Here is a 21,082-nt window from a genome sequence, read left to right on the forward strand (position 1 = left end):
GCCCCACTGACATCGTTGCCACCAGCCTCCGCTGTGTTTCTTTCTAATCCGGCTAAAAAGTTTCTAACTCTTCCCCCACCCCGGGGCAGGGAAGGAGGGGGGGAATGTTATGAAAGACAGCAGCCTGAAGGATGGAGAAAACACTTAAGCTGGCGCAGCGCCTGATGAGTTTGTTTGTAAGTGGCTTGGTGATTACAGCCTTATTGCTGTTTCCCCCATTTTCCTGTCCATGACCGGGCTGGTCACAGGAGTTCAATTCCAAATACTTTAAAAAGTGGGCAGCTGGTGACTCTTGCAGAGATGGTGGCATCGAACCAGTCGGATTCTGTGCACAGCTACTAGCGGAGGAGGAAAGGAGGAGCATGTTAAACAAAACCTTTATTTTCTTGCAGTGGGAAGATTGAGAAAATACATGAAAAAAACCCAGCAGCAACTAGACATTCATCTAGGACATGCTTTAAAAACTCTTGAAGCAGAAACATTTGATCACTACCTTTCCTCCTATTTGTTTAAAGCATCTGGGAATCAGATGGGTTTGTGTACAGGCCGTGTTTTCATATTCATATTGGGTCAATAGTTCCATGCAAGGAAATGGAAACTAGGACTCTCCATCCTCTCCCTCCGCCTATCACATACACACCATTTGGTAGTCATTCTTTTGATAAGATTATCTTCCTTTTTAATATGCTCCTGAAAAAAATAGAGAGCAGACAATATCTGCAATAGCTTTTTTAAAATGCATGCATTGAGGAGAGAATAAAGTTCTTCTTTGTACCTTGCTTTTATATTTCTAGCCTTTGCAGTATCATATCTTTGTGCTTTTGACCCTTGCTTTTCTTGATAAGGAATTTTTTTTTCTTGCCTGTCTCATTTTCACCATTAGCTTGCCCTTTTATAGGATTGCATACTGTAAATTATGCAGTGAGTGCTTTCTGATGTGGCCAGGGTTTCTCTGTTGGGGTGGGTACTTTGTTTCTTCCCATGTGCTGCTGTTTTATGGGCAGCAAACTATATTCAACTGAATATGAACTCCACTTTTTGAGAGCCAGTGTGGCACTGGATAGCATGTTGGACAAAGACCTGGATTCAAATCCCTACTCAGCTTACTAGATAACCTTGAATGGCCACTCACTCTCAGCCTAACCTATATCACAGGGTTGTTGCAGGGATAAAAAAGGGACTGAGCACCTTGGAGGAAGAGTATGATAAAAATGTAATACAATAAAATAACGTTCCCATTTAAACTTTCAATGACTGTACATCAGTTGTGAACTTTGGCATCTTATAGAAGGATGGCTCAAACTGATGCCAAAACTTTGTGAATGATTTCGTGCTACACATAGTACAAATGGATAACAGGAAAAATAAAATGCATAAACTAATTTATGTGAATCCTATTTAACTGTCTCTAAATAGTATCATTTCGGTATTTGTGCTGCTTATGCCTTTGGGGCTCATCATTCTCCTTTTGAAAAACACATCCCATCTGTAGAACAATTGATACATATTCAATGATATGTATGAAAATGAGAGATTTTACTTTTTCCCTTTAGAAAAGAGGATTTCTGAAACGAGTTGGAAAAAAGATCTTACTACTAAATGATTAAAGAGAAATCATAGGATCACAGGATCAGAAGGAACGATAACCTAGCCCAGCCTGGCCTTGAGATGGACTAGTATTTTTCAAAGCATTGAAGGCAATTTGAAAGCAGGGCCACCGTTTCTGGAGCGAATACTCGTCCCATGTGGGCCTCTTGCTGCAAAGGTTTCTTAGGTTTTTGTATTGCTTCAAAGAGCTGGCATAGGAAGTTGCCCTGCATGAACTCAGACCATTGGTCCATCCTGTGCATTACTGCTGCTACACTGACTGGCAGTAGTTTTCTAGGGTTTCAGTCAGGGGCTCTGTTCCAGCCCTACTTGGAGATGCCAAGGGTTGAACCTGGGACCTTTTGCTCTACCACTGATCTACAGCCTTTCCCTGGGACCCAAACTTGCCTGACCAAAGGTGATCATGGGACAAAGGTGTGTGTGTGTGATGTAAAGCTCTCTGCAGTGACTTCCAAGGTTTTATTAATTTTCATCCCACCTTTTCCGACATAACTCAAAGCAGTATCCCAGTATGTGTGGTATCTCATCCAGGCACTAATAAGACACAGGCCTGCTTAGCTTCATCAAGGTTGCTGCAGCATATGTCTTCAGATCATAGCCCTTTACCCTGAAAAATAATGTCTGTCTCCTGCTTTGGAGGCAGAATCTGTTAATTGAGTAACTTCATGAGACACAATATCCCTCTCCCTGCACCAAGAATAGCCCATCTAATCCAGACCACAGCGTACAACAAGCAGCAATCAGGATCAAGTGGGGTGCGTTGTGCCATACCAAACTGCATCCTTCTCGAAAGAATGCTGCGAGTAGTCACTTTCATGCCTCATTGCATTATGTCCACTAGAGGTCAGAGTTAGAGCCATTTTTCTCTGTTAATTTTAAGAGTCAGTTCATTCATTCCGGGTTTTTTGTGGAGTGGGTGGAAAACTGTCCTCAAGGTTCCCAATTAATTTTATTTCCACAGATCTCAACACTCATTTTCTAGATTCTGAACAGAGAGTACGCCTTCCCTACTGCATTCAGGTGATTGCTAAATAATATTTTAACTTTTGTACATGTTGATGTCTTGTTGTTTTGATGAGCAATAACCCAGCTCACTTTCTTTTGTTCAGGGCAAATGTGACATTGTTTCATGCATCCAGGAACAATTGCCACATGGATTAAAACTCGTTTTCAAAAAGCTGTAAATCATAGTTGCTATCAGTTTCATGATATTTGATCATCCAGCTATCTCTAACTTTATGTTCTGCTATTCATCTTGTTTGCCCTATTTCACCCATTCTGAGCAATTCATAAATCATAGGGACTAGCACGGTAGTACTCCCCTTAGTCAGTTGCTTGTGCAGGGAGCCCTTAAGCTGATTCTTGACAGGGTGTTTTGCTTAGGGTTTGCACACTGCCCCCTGGATTCAAATGGATATTTCACTACATTTTTGCACGTACAGACATTCTCACAGTGTCAAGGGTACGCTGCAGGTATTGAAATGGGATTTGCGGTGAGGGACCATGGAACTACACTTCCAGAATCCAGTGGGGAAATTACAATTTAAACTAGTGCTGTGCCGAAAATTTCTCCCTCATTTTTTTCGACCATTCTCATTCAATTTGATAGAAGAGAAATTGCTTTCGAAAAGAAATTCAGTGGTGAAATTTCGGAGAAATTCTCATGGGTTGGGTTTGGGTTTCTTGGGCTTACCTTACTTAGGAGGTAGCCAAGGAGTGAGCATGAATGTCCTGTTTTTCATTGTACAATCATCTCTCTGGCAACCTGTAACCTCCTCAGCTTCCTATACTTCAATTAAAGCCCAGTTTGAGGCGCCATGAGGCAATTCCGCCCATAGGGCTTCTCCAGATCAGGATGTGCAGGCAGCCTGGGAGGGTAGGTGTGATTAGGTAAGCTCAAAAACACCACAAAAATACATTATAAAATACCCCGAATGCGGCAGAATAATGGAAGCTTCTTTCACTGGGGCGGGGGGGGGGGGGAGAACACTTCCAGGAAATTGGAGGACAGATTTTGGCAGAGCACTAACTCCACCTCATCCCTGGAGCTGGACACAACACTACCCCCATCTGCATTGCGGTGGGTACAAACTGGGGGCCAGCCTGCCAATACAGCTGATGCTGTTGCAGCATGAAACCCCCCGCAAAACCTTACCAAAAAGGAAAGAAGCTGTGCTACAAGCCCTGTCATTGGGAAGCCCTACCTGAGAGAAACCTGATAATTTCTCCTCTCCCTGGAAAAATTAGGTGAAATTGTCTCCCAAATTTCTCAGCCCACAAGAGAGGTGGAGAATTTCAGGAGGCCATTGGTCCATAGCTCTAGTTTAAACACTTGCTTCCTCCTCCTTTGGGATCAGAAGAGGAAATTGTCATCAGTCTAGTGATAAGTGGAAGTGCACAATGGGTATTGTGCCAAAGTGATATAACATTTAGAATATGCTTTGATTTTCAGTGAATAAGCAAAGTATTGAAATGATTCTTCTCCAATGTGCCTAGCTGAAAAACTATTAGAATGCATTTGCCACTTAGGAATTAAACTAAGAGGTATGGTCAGATGCCATTAAAGATGGAATCCCAAGATATAACTGCAAGCCTTTTAGATTGTTCCTTATGATGCTGTTTAGCCTACACAAAGCTACAAAAACTTTTCAGGGCCTAGTGATGGCAGTCTCTTATCACTGGCACCAATACATTGCAGCTAATATAGATGTAACATTTCTTGTAATAGCAAACTTGGGTGGTGAGTGCCAACAGATTTGTAGCCAAAATGGGGCCACTGGAAAACAAGTGGGAGGTATCAACATGGTCAGGGGGAAAGCCTGAGGTTTGCAGAAGTACAAAACATCTTAAAAAAAACAAAAAACAGGTTTGCAGAAGTTCAAAATACCTTGTTTTTAAAACAAAACATAGAGGGGGTGGGGGACAATCCGATAAGGACTGAGAATAGTCAGCAGCCACAGAATGTTGAATATTAGTTGGAAAAGAAAACGTGGGTGGGGGAATGGAATGGAGTATCCTGGAAAATGGCATGACTGACTGGAACCCTGAACAAGAGAAGGTGAGGATATCTTCAATATCTTGTAATATCTATCAAGAGGAATGCAAGGATGGTTGAAAATTCCAGACAAGGTTTTGACCCCCCCCCCCCCAAATCCTAGTTCATAGGGCATTTTGATCAGGCAAAGATGTATTCAAAATCCAAGCTCTTTTGGAATGGACACTCCCTTCTCCAATGCAAAATGAAGCATGTTTGTAATACCAATGTGGTGTTGCAAAAATTTTGTTTCACGTTTCGCTGTTCGTGCCACTCCTTTAATACATGAAAATCACCGCAACACCAAATCGAATGAACTCATGGGAAGGCGAAGGTGCAAGATCTGATTCTGAAACCAGCTGTAGCCAGATCCAAACGATTATCACTTCAAAAGGTTTCTAATTCTGTCAAACCACCCAAAGAGCTGCGGCTATGGGGCAGTATAGAAATGAAATGAAATAAATATGCCTCAAGGCAAGTACCAGGTAGAATCAGCAGGAAAGAAAGACTTCTTGCTTTTATCATGGCAAAACGAGATCCTGCAATCTTACATTCTGCTACCATAAAAAAGGAACACCTAGCAATAAAATGGGTTGTTGAATTTTTCTATTGGCTCACAATCAACAGAAAAGGAAAAGTGGAAAGGAACGGAAGGGAGTCAGAGCAAAAATAATAATAATCAAGACTGCTTTCTGGGCAAGGATGTATTTATTTCACTTTTATCCTATCTTCTCTCCAAAGAACTCAGGTCTGTGTGCATGGCTCTCACACCCCTCCATTTTATCATCACAACAACCTTGTGAGATAGGTTAAACCGAGAGGTAGTGACTGGATGAAGCAAGTTATCCAGCAAGTTTCATTCATTCATTCATTCATTCATTCATTTATTTCTATACCACCCAATAGCCAAAGCTCTCTGGGCGGTTCACAAAAATTAAAACCAAACAACACACAATAAAACAATTTAAAATATATAGAACATTAAAACCACAATATAACAATACAACCACAATAAAACCTAGCAGCAGTACAGGAGTTTAAAATACAGATTTAAAACAGCAAAGATAAAAATTTAGAAAGCTAAAATGCTAAAATGCCTGGGAAAATAAAAAGGTCTTCACCTGGCACTGAAAGGAATACAATGTAGGCGCCAGACGAACCTCACCAGGGAGCTCATTCCAGAGCCGGGGTGCCATAGCAGAAAAAGCCCTCCTCCTAGTAGTCACCCGCCTCACTTCCTTTGGCAGGGGCTCACGGAGAAGGGCCGCTGATGATGATCTTAAGGTCCGGGCAGGCACATATGGGAGGAGGCGATCCTTCAGGTAACCTGGCCCCAAGCCGTTAAGGGCTTTGAATGTTAACACCAGCACTTTGAATCGGGCCCGGAAATGGACTGGCAGCCAGTGCAGCTGGAAAAGTACTGGCGTAATATGAGCTCGCAGGCCAGTCCCTGTTAACAATCTTGCTGCCCTATTTTGGACCAGCTGAAGTTTCCGGACCGTTTTCAAAGGCAGCCCCATGTATAACGCATTGCAGTAATCCAGACGAGAAGTTATCAGAGCATGGATAACTGTAGCTAGGCTATCTCTGTCCAGATAAGGGCGTAGTTGGTATACCAGCCTAAGCTGATAAAAAGTGCTCCGTGCCACTGAGTTCATGGCTGAATAGAGATTTGAACTTTGATTTTCCCAGGTCCTAGTCCAACATTCTGGCCAATCGAATGAACTCATGGGAAGGCCTTTCATGGGTATGATCCAGCTCAATGATGGTGTTAAGTAAGACAGACAGACCTGGATCCATTTCTATCTTTCTTCACCTGGTCCCTTGACCTGACCGAGTACTTCTCCCAATATGAACTTTCCCATACCCTATGATCAACATCTGAGACCTTCCTCTGAGTGCCTCCTCTGAATGAGGTTCAGTGGATGGCAACTTCAATTTAAAATTGTGGTTTTAATGTTTTTATATTTTATATTGTTTTACTGTGTGCTTTTTGGTTTTAATTTTTGTGAACCGCTCAGAGAGCTTCAGCTATTGGGCAGTATAGAAATAAAATAAATAAATAAATGAGAGGGCCTTCTTGGTGGTAGCCCCTCCCCTCAATTGTGGAATGCTGTCCCCACTGAGGTCCACCTGGCATGAACATTGTCATCTTTTCAGTACCAGGTTAAGACTTTCCTCTACTCCCAAGCATTTGACGGCATATGATGGGGATTTTAATGTCAGTTGTATTATCAGGTCCTGGTATTTTATTGTTTTTAGCTATTTTAAATTGTTTATATGTTTGTATGTTAAAGATGTTATATTATGTTTTTATTATGTTGTATTTTCAGTTTTAATTTTTGTGAACTTCCAAGAGAGCTTTGGCTATTGGGCAGTATAGAAATGAAATGAAACAGTTTCTTGTTTTCTACACTCAGGAGGATTTGGGAGTGGGACTTTCTGGGAAACAGTTGCAGGGGAAAGGACAGTGGGTGAAGGAGGGGTTAAACACCACCACCCTGACTGCTTCTCCATTTCATATTGCCCCTCTGTAAGGGTGCAATCCTATGGGGATAGTTGGCCGCCTCCGAATTCGGAGGTGACCAACTATCCAATGCAGGGTGCGTAGAGTGCAGAGGGGATCTTCTCCTCTGCACTCTGGCCATTCGGCATTTGTGGCTAGACAGCCAAATTGGCTGTCTAGCCAGAGCAGCTCAGGGGTGGGGGGAGAGGCCAGATGGTGCATAGGAAGCACCATACTGGCACTTCCGCTGTCCCTGTCCCCAGGAACGCCCCCTTTTCCCCCACTCCATGCTGCTCTTAAAAGCGCAGAGCTGGGGATGAACTGCACCTCCTACAAAGCAGTGGGGGAGGGCAATGGGAGGCCGTTTTCTGGGAACCAACCTTGGAGCAACCGAAAAATCCTATGGCCATCTAGCCACTGTCTTTTCTCTAAAACAAGCAGCTGTTGGGGTTTTGTTATATGCACTCATGTGCAGCATATAGTTCCATTCTTTAATTGCAGGAATTATATTTATATTTATACAAAAAGCAAGGGATGGAGGAAGAAACAGAAAAGTCCCCCCCAAAAGTCCCCCCCCAAATCCAAAAACAGAAAAGGCTATGAAACAAGTTCAAAGCTGCTGATCTCCTGGTCATGGTGTTGTGGCCATGAAGTTTGCCATTTAGACCCGATCTCAAGGTAGAGACCTCATGGCCACATCATCTCACCTGATTTTGGACTTTTCTGTTCCCTCATTCCCTGCTTTTTGTACCACCTAGCCTGATGAAAAGTTCAAGAGAACTCGAAAACTTGAGCACTCTTTGTGACATTTGTGGTCCTAATAACGGTATTTGCCAACTGTGGATTTTGGTTTTTTGCTCATGGACCAGCACAGGTATCTTTGTTTTGTTTTTGTTTTTTAAGAAATTACACAGGAATTTATACCCCACTTTTCCCTTCCAAAAAAAGGATTCACTCAAAGCAGCTTACAAAGTATAAAACTCACAACAATAATCAATCATTAAAACACATTTATAACAATCTAAAAGCAGCACAGCAAGGACAAAAATGCAAAGAAACAAAACTACCTATCAGTAAATTAAATTAAGCAACAACAAAATCAAATGTTTGTCTAAAGATAAATGCCTTCAGGTGCTGCCAGGTCACAGATAAAGAGGAAGGTGACCTAACCTCTTGGGGCAGGGAATTCCACATACCAGAGTGACACCATAAAGAAAGCCCTCTTGTGTGTTTCCTCAGAGGACAACAGCACATGCAGGAAAGGCCTAAGAGCTGATCTGAAAAGGATAGATAGGTTCATATGGGATAAGACAATCCATCAAGTCATCTGGTCCCAAGCTAGGTAGGGCTTTAAAGGTAATAACCATCACCTTGAATTGCACTTGAATCCTGGTATTTTTTAGACAGGGATGGGCAACTTGTGGCCCTCCAGATGTTTTGGCCTACAACTCCTATCAGCCCTAGCCAACATCGCCAATGGCGAAGGATCATGGGAGCTGTAGGCCAAAACATCTGGAGGCCAGAAGCTACCCACCCTTGTTTTAAAGGGCTGACAGGGCCGTCCCTAACATTAGCAGGGTGAGGCAGTCACCTCAGGTGGAAGATGCTAGGAGGTACCCACAAGGTGCTGGAGGAAAGAGCTGCATGCCAAGTGGCTTGCCCTGTGCCCCCTAAGCTAGCCTGCTGCCCTCAAGAGCAGTGGAGGATGCTGTTTTGTAGCCAGGGTTGAAGAAAGATTCAACTGCCAGTCCAGTTGGCTTTTGTACATTGAATAACTAAGGGCACCATCTTGTTCTTTGCCTCAGGCAAGAAAATGTCTTGAGCCAGCCCTGCTGACTCCCTAGACTGGCAGGCCTAACCAATAGCACTTCTGCCTAGAAGTGCTGTTTTGACTTCCAGTGCTTTTGATTCTTGGGGCCCAGAACTAGGAGGGAACTTCAGTCTGCAGTGATCCATACTGGTTCGTTTGGCTGTGACTGCAGCAGCTGCCATACACTGTGTCAGACAATTGATATATCTAGCTCAGTATTGTCTATTCCAGGGGTGGGGAACATGTGGCCTTCCAGATGTTTGACTGCAACTCTCATCATCCCTCACCATTGGCTCTGCTGGTTAAGGCAGATGGGAGTTATGGTCCAGCAACTTCTTGAGGGCCACATATCCCCATTTTAAAATCTAAACAAATAATACCAACTAAAATTAGAAAAGGAAATGGCACAAACATAGCAGACCAGAAGCAGCAACCACTCAGCAATCAAAGGCAGGTTGGAGAAGGGAGGTCTTGAATTGCCTCTGGAAAGAGTTGGGAGAGCCAAAAGCATCTCCCCTAGGTGGGCATTCCAAAGTATTGGGGCTGCAATAGAAAAAGCCCTGCCAGCATGGCCTCCATATACGAAGAAGCCTTCAACCAGGGCTAGATCTACGCTAGTGCATTATATTGGTATTGAAGTGCACTGATAACTGTTGGGGCACGTTACACGTTCCATGTACCTTTATTTTTTAGCATTTTCTACCACATTTTATTCCGTATTATCCAAAATATAGCAACAGATGTCATTCTGTGTGCTACGAAGTATAAATGTGCAAGAGGGATATAGTGCAACCATGATGGGATCCTATTGATATGATACAAGGTGGAGATCTGACCCAAGCCTCAGTATATCTGAAGCACTGGGTTGGGGGATTATAAGAGAGAGAACATTCAGTGAACATTCGCTTAAAGGGCTTCTTCACACGGAGGTTTTTTCCTGCTATTGAGATTGGTTACTCACAGAAGTCTGTGGGTCCTTTAGATGGCGTCATCAACCCCCAGGGCGTCTCCGGCACTAAATGACCTTTATTCTGTTTAAAAACAAAAATAAAGTCGGAGATAATGAGCTATCAAATTACAGTGCTTGAGTTTCCCTCTATGAAAAGAGGAAAACTTGCAATAAGATGAGCTAGACCACAGCACCATCTAGCGGCTGTATAATGAAACATATCGAAGACTCAGATAAGGGGGAAAAGGAGGGGGGGAAAGGGGTGAAGAAAGCACATGTAAAGGGAGTCCGTTGTGATGCTGCATTTAAAACTGAAGAAAGCCTCATTTTAAATGCGGGATTTTAGGCTTGTGTACAGATGCTCAAAATATGTTGATTAAAGTGACAGAACTGTTGGTGGGAATATGGCCTGCCCCCCTGCCTTCCTTCTTCCTTTCTTTTTAATGCACTTTGTGTTTGTGAAGACATCTGGGTGGCTGGCTAGATTTCAGCAGAACCAAGCGGCATCTTTACATTACATCTTTAGTGCAATGTGTTCTTGCCAAAAATCAATTCACTGTATTACACTTTTGGCTGCCTTTGATCTTACTTTTATTTAATTTTTTTTTCTTTTTTACAGTTCAACTCCGGTCCCAGAAGAAACAGGAATGATTCACATGAACAGCAGGGAAAACATTTTAAGCCTCTTCTCATAAAAAGGCTTCTCGTGTTTGAGTGTCTTGGAAGCACCTTTCCTTCATATTCAGCACTTCAAAGAATGCAGCAGGTGAAAACTGTTCAGGACAGGATGCCTGAGGAAGCCTCAGAAAACATCCATATCTCCAAATGCCTCATCTGCATCAGTGAAGCTGTTAATTTGGCTGTTAATCTGTTGTATCTACTTTTGGTTTTGTTGCAGAATTGAGTTTGGAGCACTAAATGAGGATTGTTTCTTTTCCTGCTTTTCCTCTATATAACCTCTAGGTGGCACTGTGGTATAGCAGGATAGCGCAACCACAGGAGGAAATCATGCTTTCTTTTGCTTTCACAATTAAATGCCACATTTTCCCTGCTCTAGAAAAACTCAATGAAAGTTCGCATTAGACACAAATGCGACACTGGTGGCCCATGAGTTGCCTAAGAACCTGTGAACAAGCATGAGTAGGGAATGACGAGCACATGATAAATGCCTTGTGTAGTAAAATCCAACATCAAAGACAGCTTGGCCTCTTTAGGTATTTACATAGAAGGCCAGTTACTGCAGATTGGGGCTTCCAGGCAGAAATATCACCACTTCTGCAAATTCACTGCAAGGGAATCCATAACTGTATTTATTATATTTATCACCCACTTTTCCACCAAGGAGCCCCATTGCTATACATTCGGGGTGGGCAACCTATGGCCCTCAATTTAATTTCATGCAGCCCTTGGCCTAATTTCAAAAGCTTTCTGCATGCGATCAGTTGGCATTCTGGCAAGAATGATTTCCCCTTCCCTGGCAGCCCACTTGGTGATTAAAAAAAAAAGAGGGGGAAGAGAATAGGCGGTGGCAGAAATAGAGAGAAAAGGAGGTGGCAGAAAGATAAAAGGGGTGACCGACCCACTTTGGGCTCTGGTCTGCCCACAACTGACATGTGGCCCCGCACAAAGGAATGTGGCTCTTGACAAAGACAGCATTGCCCACCACTGCGGTGCTCCCCTCTTCATTTTAAAAACTCGGTGAGCTCAGTTGGTCTGAGAGAGAGGGGCTGGCCCAAGAGTCACCCACTGAGCTCCATAGATGTTCAAGAATTTGAATCTGGGCTTCCCTGGGTGTAGTACAACATCTACCCCAGGGGTAGCGGCACCCCCAGACACCTTTCTTGGCACCCACCAAGTGCCCAACCCATCCCACTTTTTAAAAACTTAACACATTTTTTTTACCAGCAGCTGGGATTGCTGTGAAATAGGTTTCTGTTGGTGTTGTAAAGTGTGGATTCAAAGGAGGTGTTTAGTATACTGGGGCTCAGACCCACCTCTGCCTTGTACTCAGTCTTTTGGGAAAGTTGCTTTTCACTTGCCATGCCTCCCATGGCAGCCATTTTGTGGCAGTGCCCAGGACAGTTTCTCAACTTGCAAAATGTACCCCCAGCCCCAAAAAGGTTACCTACCCCTGCTCTAGCCACTATTTTATATGGAATCTATTCTATCTCATTCTACCTTTGATCCATAGGTTTTCTAGTGGTAATGTAGGAAAACTAGCACCAATAGCATGCCAAGATGGAATTGGGATAATAATGGCCATTCTAATGCCAGTAACTTCAATGATGTCAAAATACACAAAAATACAGATTAATTTACACAAAGATGCTGTTGTATGATACCTGTAGGGATCTGTGCATATTCACATGGCAGGGCCTTTTTAGTGATGGCACCGAGGTTATGCTTCTTGATCACTTTTTAGGTCTTAGTTGATTGCAGTTTTATTTCAGAGGGTGTTAGGTACCTATTGAGTCTTCTTTTCCATGTAACTGCTGTGGACTGATTTTTTATTTTTGGCAGGAGGATAATTGTTTTAAACTGTTTTTATTAATTGATGCTAGTGGGCTTGTTCACACATAATGGCAGCAAATCTTGGGTTAATCATTTGCCACAGCATGCTGCCACCATTTTGAATATGCAGCCTCCAATCAGCCTGACATCTGAACCCAGACACTATGGGTTAATTATGGGTTAAACAACTCAAAGGTAACCTAACTACTAATTGTAGGTTAACTTTGGGTTGTTTAAACCACGATTAACCCATACTGTCCAGGTTTGGAAGTCATGGAGCAATCGCCAATCAGGCTGAGCGGATGCTGCATATTTAAAGACATGGCGGCACATGCACAGCACGTGTTGCAGCAAATTTTGGGTTAAAATTAACCCATGATTTGCCACCATTATACACAAACAGGGTCATTGTTTATTTATTTATTTTTTATTTATTAAATTTATTAATCACCCATCTGGCTGGTCATCCAGCCACTCTGGGCGATGTACAACATATAATAAAACAGTTTAAAACAATAAAATTCTATAATAAAAACATTTTCTAAAATACCCTAACCCACCCCAAATGCCTGCCTGAACAACCACTTTTTTAATGCACGGCGGAAACTCATTAAAGAGGGGACATGATGGAGTTCCTTACAGAGGGAGTTCCATGGAGTGGGGGCCACCACAGAAAAGGCCCTCTCCCTCATCCTCACCAGCCTAGCTGTCCTGGCTGATGGGACAGAGAGAAGGCCATCCGAGGCTGATCTTGTTAAGTGGCCTGTCTGGTGTTGCTGGAGGCGCTCCTTAAGATAGGCTGGGCTGGAACCATATAGGGTTTTAAAGGTCAAAACCAACACCTTGAATTTGGCCCGGAAAACAACTGGTAACCAGTGCAACTCCTTCAGCACTGGAGTGATGTGATCTTGCCGGCGGCTGCCTTTAATCAGGCGAGCCGCCGCGTTCTGTGCCAGCTGCAGCTTCCGAACCATCTTCAAGGGTAACCCCACGTAGAGCGCCTTACAGTAGTCTAAACGAGAGGAGACCAGGGTATGTACTACCGATGGGAGCAGATGGTCGGGAAGGAAGGGGCGCAGCCGCCGTATCAGGTGGATGACCCCCAGGCTGCGGACCTGGTCTTTCAAGGGTAGCCATACCCCATTCAACAGCAGGTCAACATCCCCCAGCCTCCTCTTGTCTCCCACCAAAAGTACCATGGTCTTGTCAGGGTTCAGCTTCAGCTTATTCCTCCCCATCCAGCCACTCACCGTCTCCAGACATTTGGACAGGGATTCTACGGCCAACCTTGGTGAAGATTTGAACGAGAGGTAGACCTGCGTGTCATCCGCATACTGATGACACTGCACCCCAAACCTCCTGATGATAGCCCTCAGAGGCTTCAAATAGATGTTAAATAGCATTGGGGAGAGGATGGAACCCTGTGGCACCCCACAAGTGAGTGGCCATGGGTCCGAAACCTCCTCTCCCAGTGCTACCCTCTGGTACCTGCCAGAGAGGAAGGACCGGAACCACTGCAATACAGTGTCTCCAATGCCCAACCCCTCCAGGCGGTCCAGGAGGATACCGTGGTCACCGGTATCAAAAGCCGCTGAGAGGTCGAGGAGAACAAGGAAGGAGCATTCACCCCTATCCAAAGCCCTCCTCATATCATCCACCAAGGCGACCAAGGCTGTTTCTGTCCCATGCCCAAGCCTGAAGCCTGACTGAAATGGGTCTAGATAACCGGTTTCTTCCAAGTGTGCCTTCAACTGCATCGCCACCACCTGCTCAATCACCTTGCCCAAATATGGCAGATTTGAGACTAGGCGAAAGTTGTTCAGAACTTGGGGATCCAAGGAGGGCTTCTTTAAGAACGGTCTTATCACTGCCTCCTTGAGGGCTGATGGCATCACTCCCTCCTCAAGGGAGGCTTTCACCACCGCCCTGATCCCCTCACCCAGTCTCTCTTTGCAGCCCATAATGAGCCAAGATGGGCAAGGATCAAGTAAGCAGGTGGTCGGCCTTACAGATGAAAGCACCTTGTCCACTTCATCAGAAGGAAGAAGCTGGAACCGATCCCACAAAACCGGTTTGCCACAGGCCGCCTCTTGCTCACTAACTGTATCCACAGCATGCGGAGTAACACTCCTTATCCGATCAATTTTAACTGCAAAGTGCCTTGCCAAGGCCTCACGGGAGGCCTTAGAATGCTCCAGTGGTTCCGGAGCCACAGGACCGACCAGGCTCCGGACCACTTGGAACAGCCTCCTGGGACAGCACTCTGCAGACGCAATAGAGGCAGCATAATATTCCTTTTTTGCTGCCTTCACTGCCACGTAATAGACTGAAGATACAGCTCTAGCCCGTGTCTGATCGTCTTTGGAGCGAGACGTCTGCCACCAGCTCTCTAGTCGTCTCACCTCCTGTGTCAGAGCTCGCAACTGCGGATTGAACCATGGTGCAGTCCGAGCCCCGTTCAGGGGGAGAGGGCATTTCAGAGCCACCCAATCTAATGCCCCAGTGATCGCGGCATTCCACCCACCCACCAGGGCCTCGACCGAGTGGCCGTTGGCATGCTCCAGAGAATCCCCAAGCGCGTTCAGGAATCCATTCGGATCCATAAGTCGCCTGGGGCGGACCATTTTAATGGGTCTTCCACCCCTGCATAGGGGTTGTGGGACCGAGAAGTCCAATGTCACCAGATAGTGATCTGACCATGATGGGGGGGGGTAGATATACCCCTGACTTCCAGATCACTCCTTGCTTTTCCAGAAACAAACACAAGTCTAGTGCATGACCGGCTACATGGGTGGGCCCAGTTAGAATATGGTGCAGCTCCCAGGAAGCTGTGGTCTCCATGAAGTCCTGAGGTGCTCCTGTGAGGATGGCCTCCGAATGTACATTGAAGTCCCCCAACATCAAGAAGCTAGGGGACTGTACACGCACATCAGAGACCACCTCAAGCACCTCAGCCAGGGAGTCAGTCGTGCTGCGGGGTGGGCGGTACACAAGCAGAATCCCCAGACTGCCCTTCAGGCCCAGCCTCCAGTACATGCACTTAGCAACCCTGGTCTCCCGGAGAGGGGGTCTGGTGAAGAACAAGGACTCCCGGTAGATAACAGCAACTCCCCCTCCCCGATCCCCAGCCCTCGGCTGCTGTGCATACGAAAATCCAGCTGGACACATGGCCGCAAGAGTTGGAGTAGCAGCCTCAGCCAGCCAGGTCTCCGTAATACATACCAGGTCTGCACCCTCGTCCAGGATCATGTCATGGATGAGGGAGGTTTTCTGGTAACAGACCTGGCATTGCAGAGCAGCAGATGAAGGCCAGAAGATGGAGTCAAGCCTCCCCCAGCCATCCTTTGGCTCTGGACAGGCCCGGAGCAGGGGACAGATACTACACATCTCTCCCTTGTTCCCCTTACCTGGCATGGCCTGCCCCTAGTGCTCCGCCAGCGCCTGCTGCCCAGCCTCGGTATGTTCTGGCCCATTGTTATGGTTGTGAGCCACCTGTGGGATCCATATGGGTAAAAAAAAAACAGATAAAAATATAATGCATGAATTATATGTGTATGTTCACCATACTGATCTGTCAATTTTCACCAGAATGTTACAAAAAAAGAGGATGAGTGGGTGGATGGAGTGATGACAGTAGGCCAATTCACTTGGCGAATGGCTACACAGGAAAGATTAACTGAAGCAAGGTCTGTTGCCTCTAGATAGGCTTACAGCTGCTGTAGCAGCCTATGGGCATCTCTACACCAGCCTAAAATCCTGCATTTAAAACGGGGCTTTCTGCTTCCATTTTAAATGCAGGATCTCGACGACTCCCTTTTTCATGTGCTTCCTTTTCTCCCACCCTCTTCCGCTTCCTTCTCCTTATATCTGAAGGCAGTTTGGGGATGGATGAGGGTGAACAAGCTGAAACTTAATCCCTTATTTTTCATTGATCTCGCTCCTCTTCTTGCCACTTTTACTCTTTCCACAGAGGAAACTGAAGCGGAACACAAGGGGGTAATTTGAGAGCTCATTATCTGCGATCTATTTAAAAATTGACCAAAGGGCATTTAGTGCAGGGGATGCCTTGAATGATCATGGCGCCATGTAAAGAGCCTGCAAACGTCTGTGAAGAAGCAATCTCAATCGCAGGATAAAAGCTCAGTGTGAAGGAGCCCTAAGCCAGTAAAAGGCAGTCCTAGCCACCACCTGTGCTTCCATACAAAGTAAGTACCAAGTCCAGAAGGACCCCCAAGCCATGAATTTGGTCTTTCGGGGGGAGTACAATCCCTTCCAGAACTGTTTGTACACCTCCATTGAGACCAGCCGACTTCCCCACCCATAGTACCTCCATCTTGTCTGGATTAAGTTTCAGCTTGTTCACCCTCATCCCTCCCAAAACTGCCTTCAAATGCCTGTTCAAGGATTCCACAGCCTCATGGGGACTGGTAGATGGAAACGAGGGGTACAGCTGCAAGCTGATGACATTTTAGCTTAAACCTCTGGATTACATCCTCCAGTGGCTTCATGAAGATGTTGAAAAGCATGGCAGGTCAAAGGTCTTGACTTGGAACAGAAGTCCCGCAGCACCACTGACTAGGTTCACCCTGCCTTAACACTGTACTTTACAAGTCCATTCCAACAGGATGACCCAGAAGGATCCCATGACCGATAGTATCAAAGTCCTCTGAGAAGTCCAGAACGACCAACAGTGGTGCACTTCCCATGTCCACTCCTTGCTGTAAGTCATTGGCCAGGGCGACCAAAGCCAGACTGAAAGGGATCTAAATAATAATATACATGACTATAAATATTATAATTTTGAATATTATAGTATAAATAATATACGGTTCTGGTCAAGTTCTTTAAAATCCCAGTGTTCCTGGGCATAGCATGCCTTAGGGAGAACCTTTACGTATATATGTAATCGACATTTCTCCTCTCCTACCCTAATATCTTCAGATAAGGCCCTTCTTCACATGCCTTCTATCTGTGACAAGGAACATATGCTCTGCACACAAAAGGTCCCAGGCATCTCCAGGTAAGGCTGGGAAAAACTTGCCTGAAACTGTGCAGAACCACTACTAAGCAGCATAGACAATACTGAGCTAGGTCTGACTATGCATTCCTTATATCCAGGCCCAGTGTCAAGGGTAGGCATGGTTGGGCACCTGCTGAGGACCTACACCCCAGCAGGGGCCCACTAACAAAGGCCTCCTGGACTTGCTTGTCCTGTTCACTGTTGCAACCTGTTCACTGTCCTGTTCCTGTTCACTGTCCTGTTCACTGTTGCAACCTGCTCATTCACCTGTCTGTCGCTCTGGCCCAGACAACGGTGGTGGTGAGAAGGAGGAGCAGTAGATGCCACTGCCTGCTTGCTCACCAGTTCTCTGCCTGTCAAGCAAACGAGTGGTGTCAATGATGAGAAAGAGAAGAGCAGTAGCAGCTGGTGACAATGCTAGTGAGAAGGCAGACACACTAACAGAGGGGCCCATTGAAGGTGCCTAGCCCAAGGGGTCTCAAAAACCTGGAGACAACACTCTATCTCTCTGTCCATCTATCCACCCATCTATCCATCCATCTAATCTATCATGTCAGAGTTCATGTGAAATGCTCCAGATCAGAAGCTAAGTTTAGATATTCAGCATCAGATGTATCAGCAATTACTACATGGCACTTGTTTTTACAACCAAGCAGGAGTGTTCATCTATCATTTCAGTGGCATAATAAACTGGGAGAAGTCCAGAAGAGCAATCCCAACAACATTTTAAAATATGCTTAGAAGTCTGCAGCCAAAGGGATGGCTAGTTAGTTTAAATCAATATCTGAAGCTCAACCCGTGCCTTCCCATGGCTTATTGGCCTTGTTTCTCCCTTAGAGTTGCCAGATCACAATGCCGCAGTGACAACAGAAGTTATACATGACAGAATTTCCTTTCTATGGAATTTTTAAAGCTGCGGCAGCCCTGTCAGGATCTGGACCTAACAAACTTATGTTCCCTGGGTCCTTTACTCCCAAACCTTAGCCGTCCTCCAAACTCACCCGTCCATTTTCATCCCGACTGTGGTTCATATTCTTTTCTCTGTAGGCCCTGTGTGAAAGATTGTGTACCAGTCCTACTTTCTCCCTACTTCCTCTTTTCTTCAATGCTATGTCTGCTGTCTTTATTGTTTCCTCTGGACTTTGTTTATTTATTTAAGATATTTCTAGGCTGCCTTTTAGGGCCATGCCCTCAAAAGGCAGCTTCCAATATATAAAACATAATCAATATACCATTGAAGTAAAAATATATATGAAAATAATATAAACCATAATACACTATAAAAACAACAGTACAATTTGACAACTATGAAATTATCAAGAACAATAATAACCCAGCATCATAATAACTTTGAAAATAGTTTAAATAGTTTCAATGTTAAACTAATTTAAACAGCAGCACCCAATATCTGTCTAAGAGAAAGTGACTCAAAACAGTGGGTCCTATTTGCCTACCTCCGTAGTACTCTCTCCCTGTCTTCCTCATTCCTCAACAATTTTAATCACAGTTGTTGTTTTAAAAACAACAGCAACACTGAATCACCCTCTAATCACTGCTTTCTTCCTTGCCACACTAATCCATTTTCTCTACCTTTTCTTCAAGCCACTTCCACATTGCCATATCTTTCAGCTAAATCTTATTCTGCAGCATTCCTTCAGTAACCTTGCTTCTGGATTCCTTCCCCTTAGCTTCCCTGTTGACAGGGATCTCTGCACAGTTCCCAGCCTATCCCAAATTGTTCCTCTTGTTTCTGGGTTCTTTATGCTATATATTCCCAGCTAAACTGACAATTTCTGCTTGTCTCACAGAGGGTGGACTGCAAACATTCTGAAACCTTTGTTCTCTGAGCAGTTCGATTGTTTGTGAACATTCTGTGACATCACACTCACTCAGCAAGTCAAGAGTCTGAGGCTTTTCTGTTGCAAGAGCAATAGAATATAGATGCAGTTTGTAAATCTATATCACTATAGTTACACAGTTGCTTAGCTGTTTAGTCCCACCACAATATGTCTTGTATAGTAATGGGTTTCTGCATAAACCAAGTTGTTAGACAGGTCCCTTTTGTAGGGTTCAGGTCTGCTGAGAACGTAAGCCTATAGGAGCTATGGAATAGCATGGAGGAAAAGCTTTGGTCAAGAGGAAGTCCAATTCATGGCTCGGATTCCAAAGCAAGCCTATTTTTCTTGAGGGCAGACATCTGCCTGGATTTTGATGTGCAGGAAAGACAGAAAATAGCAGTGATGATAAAATGGAAAGCTGGAGCTAAGAAAATATACAGTATGGAAGATACAAGGTGTGGTACTCCCTAGTCCAGCTGCTCTGGGTGACCTTCATGGGCCTTCCATGTACCTTGGCATCCCAATAAGACTTGGGAACATGCTGGTCCCCTAAACCAATAGAAAATTGTTTTTGCAGGTTCCTGCCCTCCAACATGTCATTGACCAATCCAGAACCAAATTTCCAGTTGGCAACTGGGGAGAATAAAAAAGGCCAATAAGAAGGCAGGGGGATTTAGGAGGTGCCAGTGGATCAAACAGTGACTGCATCCTAGTAGAGGTAGTCCACTACTCTTTCCCTTCTTGTTTAACTTAACTTTCCTTTTTGTTTAGTCCCTGCTTTTGCTAGCAGATTTTTGCTTGTTTGGGGGCTTTTTGCATAAGTGGGCACTTATGCCTTTTGGCCACAGCTTGCTTTTTCGTTCTTTTTGAGGCAAGAGGATATTTCTTACTTTGACCATGTCCCTCCTTCAGTTTTTGAAGCTGCTCCTGGCCATCTTCTCTGAGCCAGAACTGTGGAACTAGATGTTCGGCTTCTGAGCAGCTTGAAACAGATTTTGTTTTTCCCATTATTTTATTTTTACTCACTGGTGAGGTGCAGACTTCCCACCTTTGTCATTTTAAAACATTTTCTTCACTTCTTACCTGAATGAATTTTTCCTGTCTGGACTTCACTGGGTCCCATACCTTGGGCCTTGGCATTGGCCTCTTCCAACCTTCATCTGAGGCCTTGCTTTGGATGAGTCGTTATACTTGTCCTTTCCATTTCCCCTCTACCTCCTTTTTCTGAATCTTTAAGCCACACTACTATATAGTTGGAAACTTTGGGAATTGCATTTAACTACACTCTGGACTAGTGGGAGTTTAGGTTGAGCTAAGTAACAATTTAGATTGCTGCTAATTCTCCCTGCCAATAAATTTTGCATGTCACAGCCAGGGGCAGCCCAAGACATTTTGCTGCCTGAGACAAAGGAAAAGGACGCATCCCCTCCTATTCCATGTACAAAAGCTGACTGGACTGGCAGACGATTCTGTCTTAATACTGATGATCCTCCACTGTATCTGAAGGCAGCAGATTAACTTAAGAGGTGCAGAGCAGATCACATGGCACACAGGTCTTTTCTCCAACACCTTGCTGCCATTTCCAGCATCTGCCATCTGAGGTGAGTGCTTTGCTCTGCCTAATGGTGGGGCCGGCCCTGATCATAGCTATTTCACTTGAGGCTCTAATATAGTTCATTGTGTTTTGTTTGCTGAACAGGCTCTAAGGAGAATTCATTTTTGCATGTAACAGTTACCCCCTCCTTGTGGTTTCTAGTTATGACTGTACTTTCTCTGTAATCGTTTCATGTTCACGCGGGTGCAATA

The 21,082-nt window shown here is 44.7% G+C and overlaps 1 protein-coding gene across 1 annotated transcript in view; it reads left to right on the forward strand.

The window, feature by feature from the left end:
- The window catches only part of LOC146360132 (uncharacterized), a 14,544-nt gene extending 2,316 nt beyond the window's left edge, over window positions 1–12,228 (forward strand). The window contains exons 3-4 of the mRNA XM_084821725.1: window positions 2,570–2,628; window positions 10,527–12,228. Of these exons, the coding sequence (XP_084677851.1) occupies window positions 2,570–2,628; window positions 10,527–10,811 (344 nt within the window). The 3' untranslated portion in view covers window positions 10,812–12,228. The remainder of the gene's footprint in view (window positions 1–2,569; window positions 2,629–10,526) is intronic.
- Window positions 12,229–21,082: the final 8,854 nt, after the last annotated feature.

This window comes from Heloderma suspectum, chromosome 1, assembly GCF_057233095.1.
Source record: "Heloderma suspectum isolate Gila_16-S chromosome 1, 16-S_ref, whole genome shotgun sequence".
NCBI lineage: Eukaryota > Metazoa > Chordata > Lepidosauria > Squamata > Helodermatidae > Heloderma > Heloderma suspectum.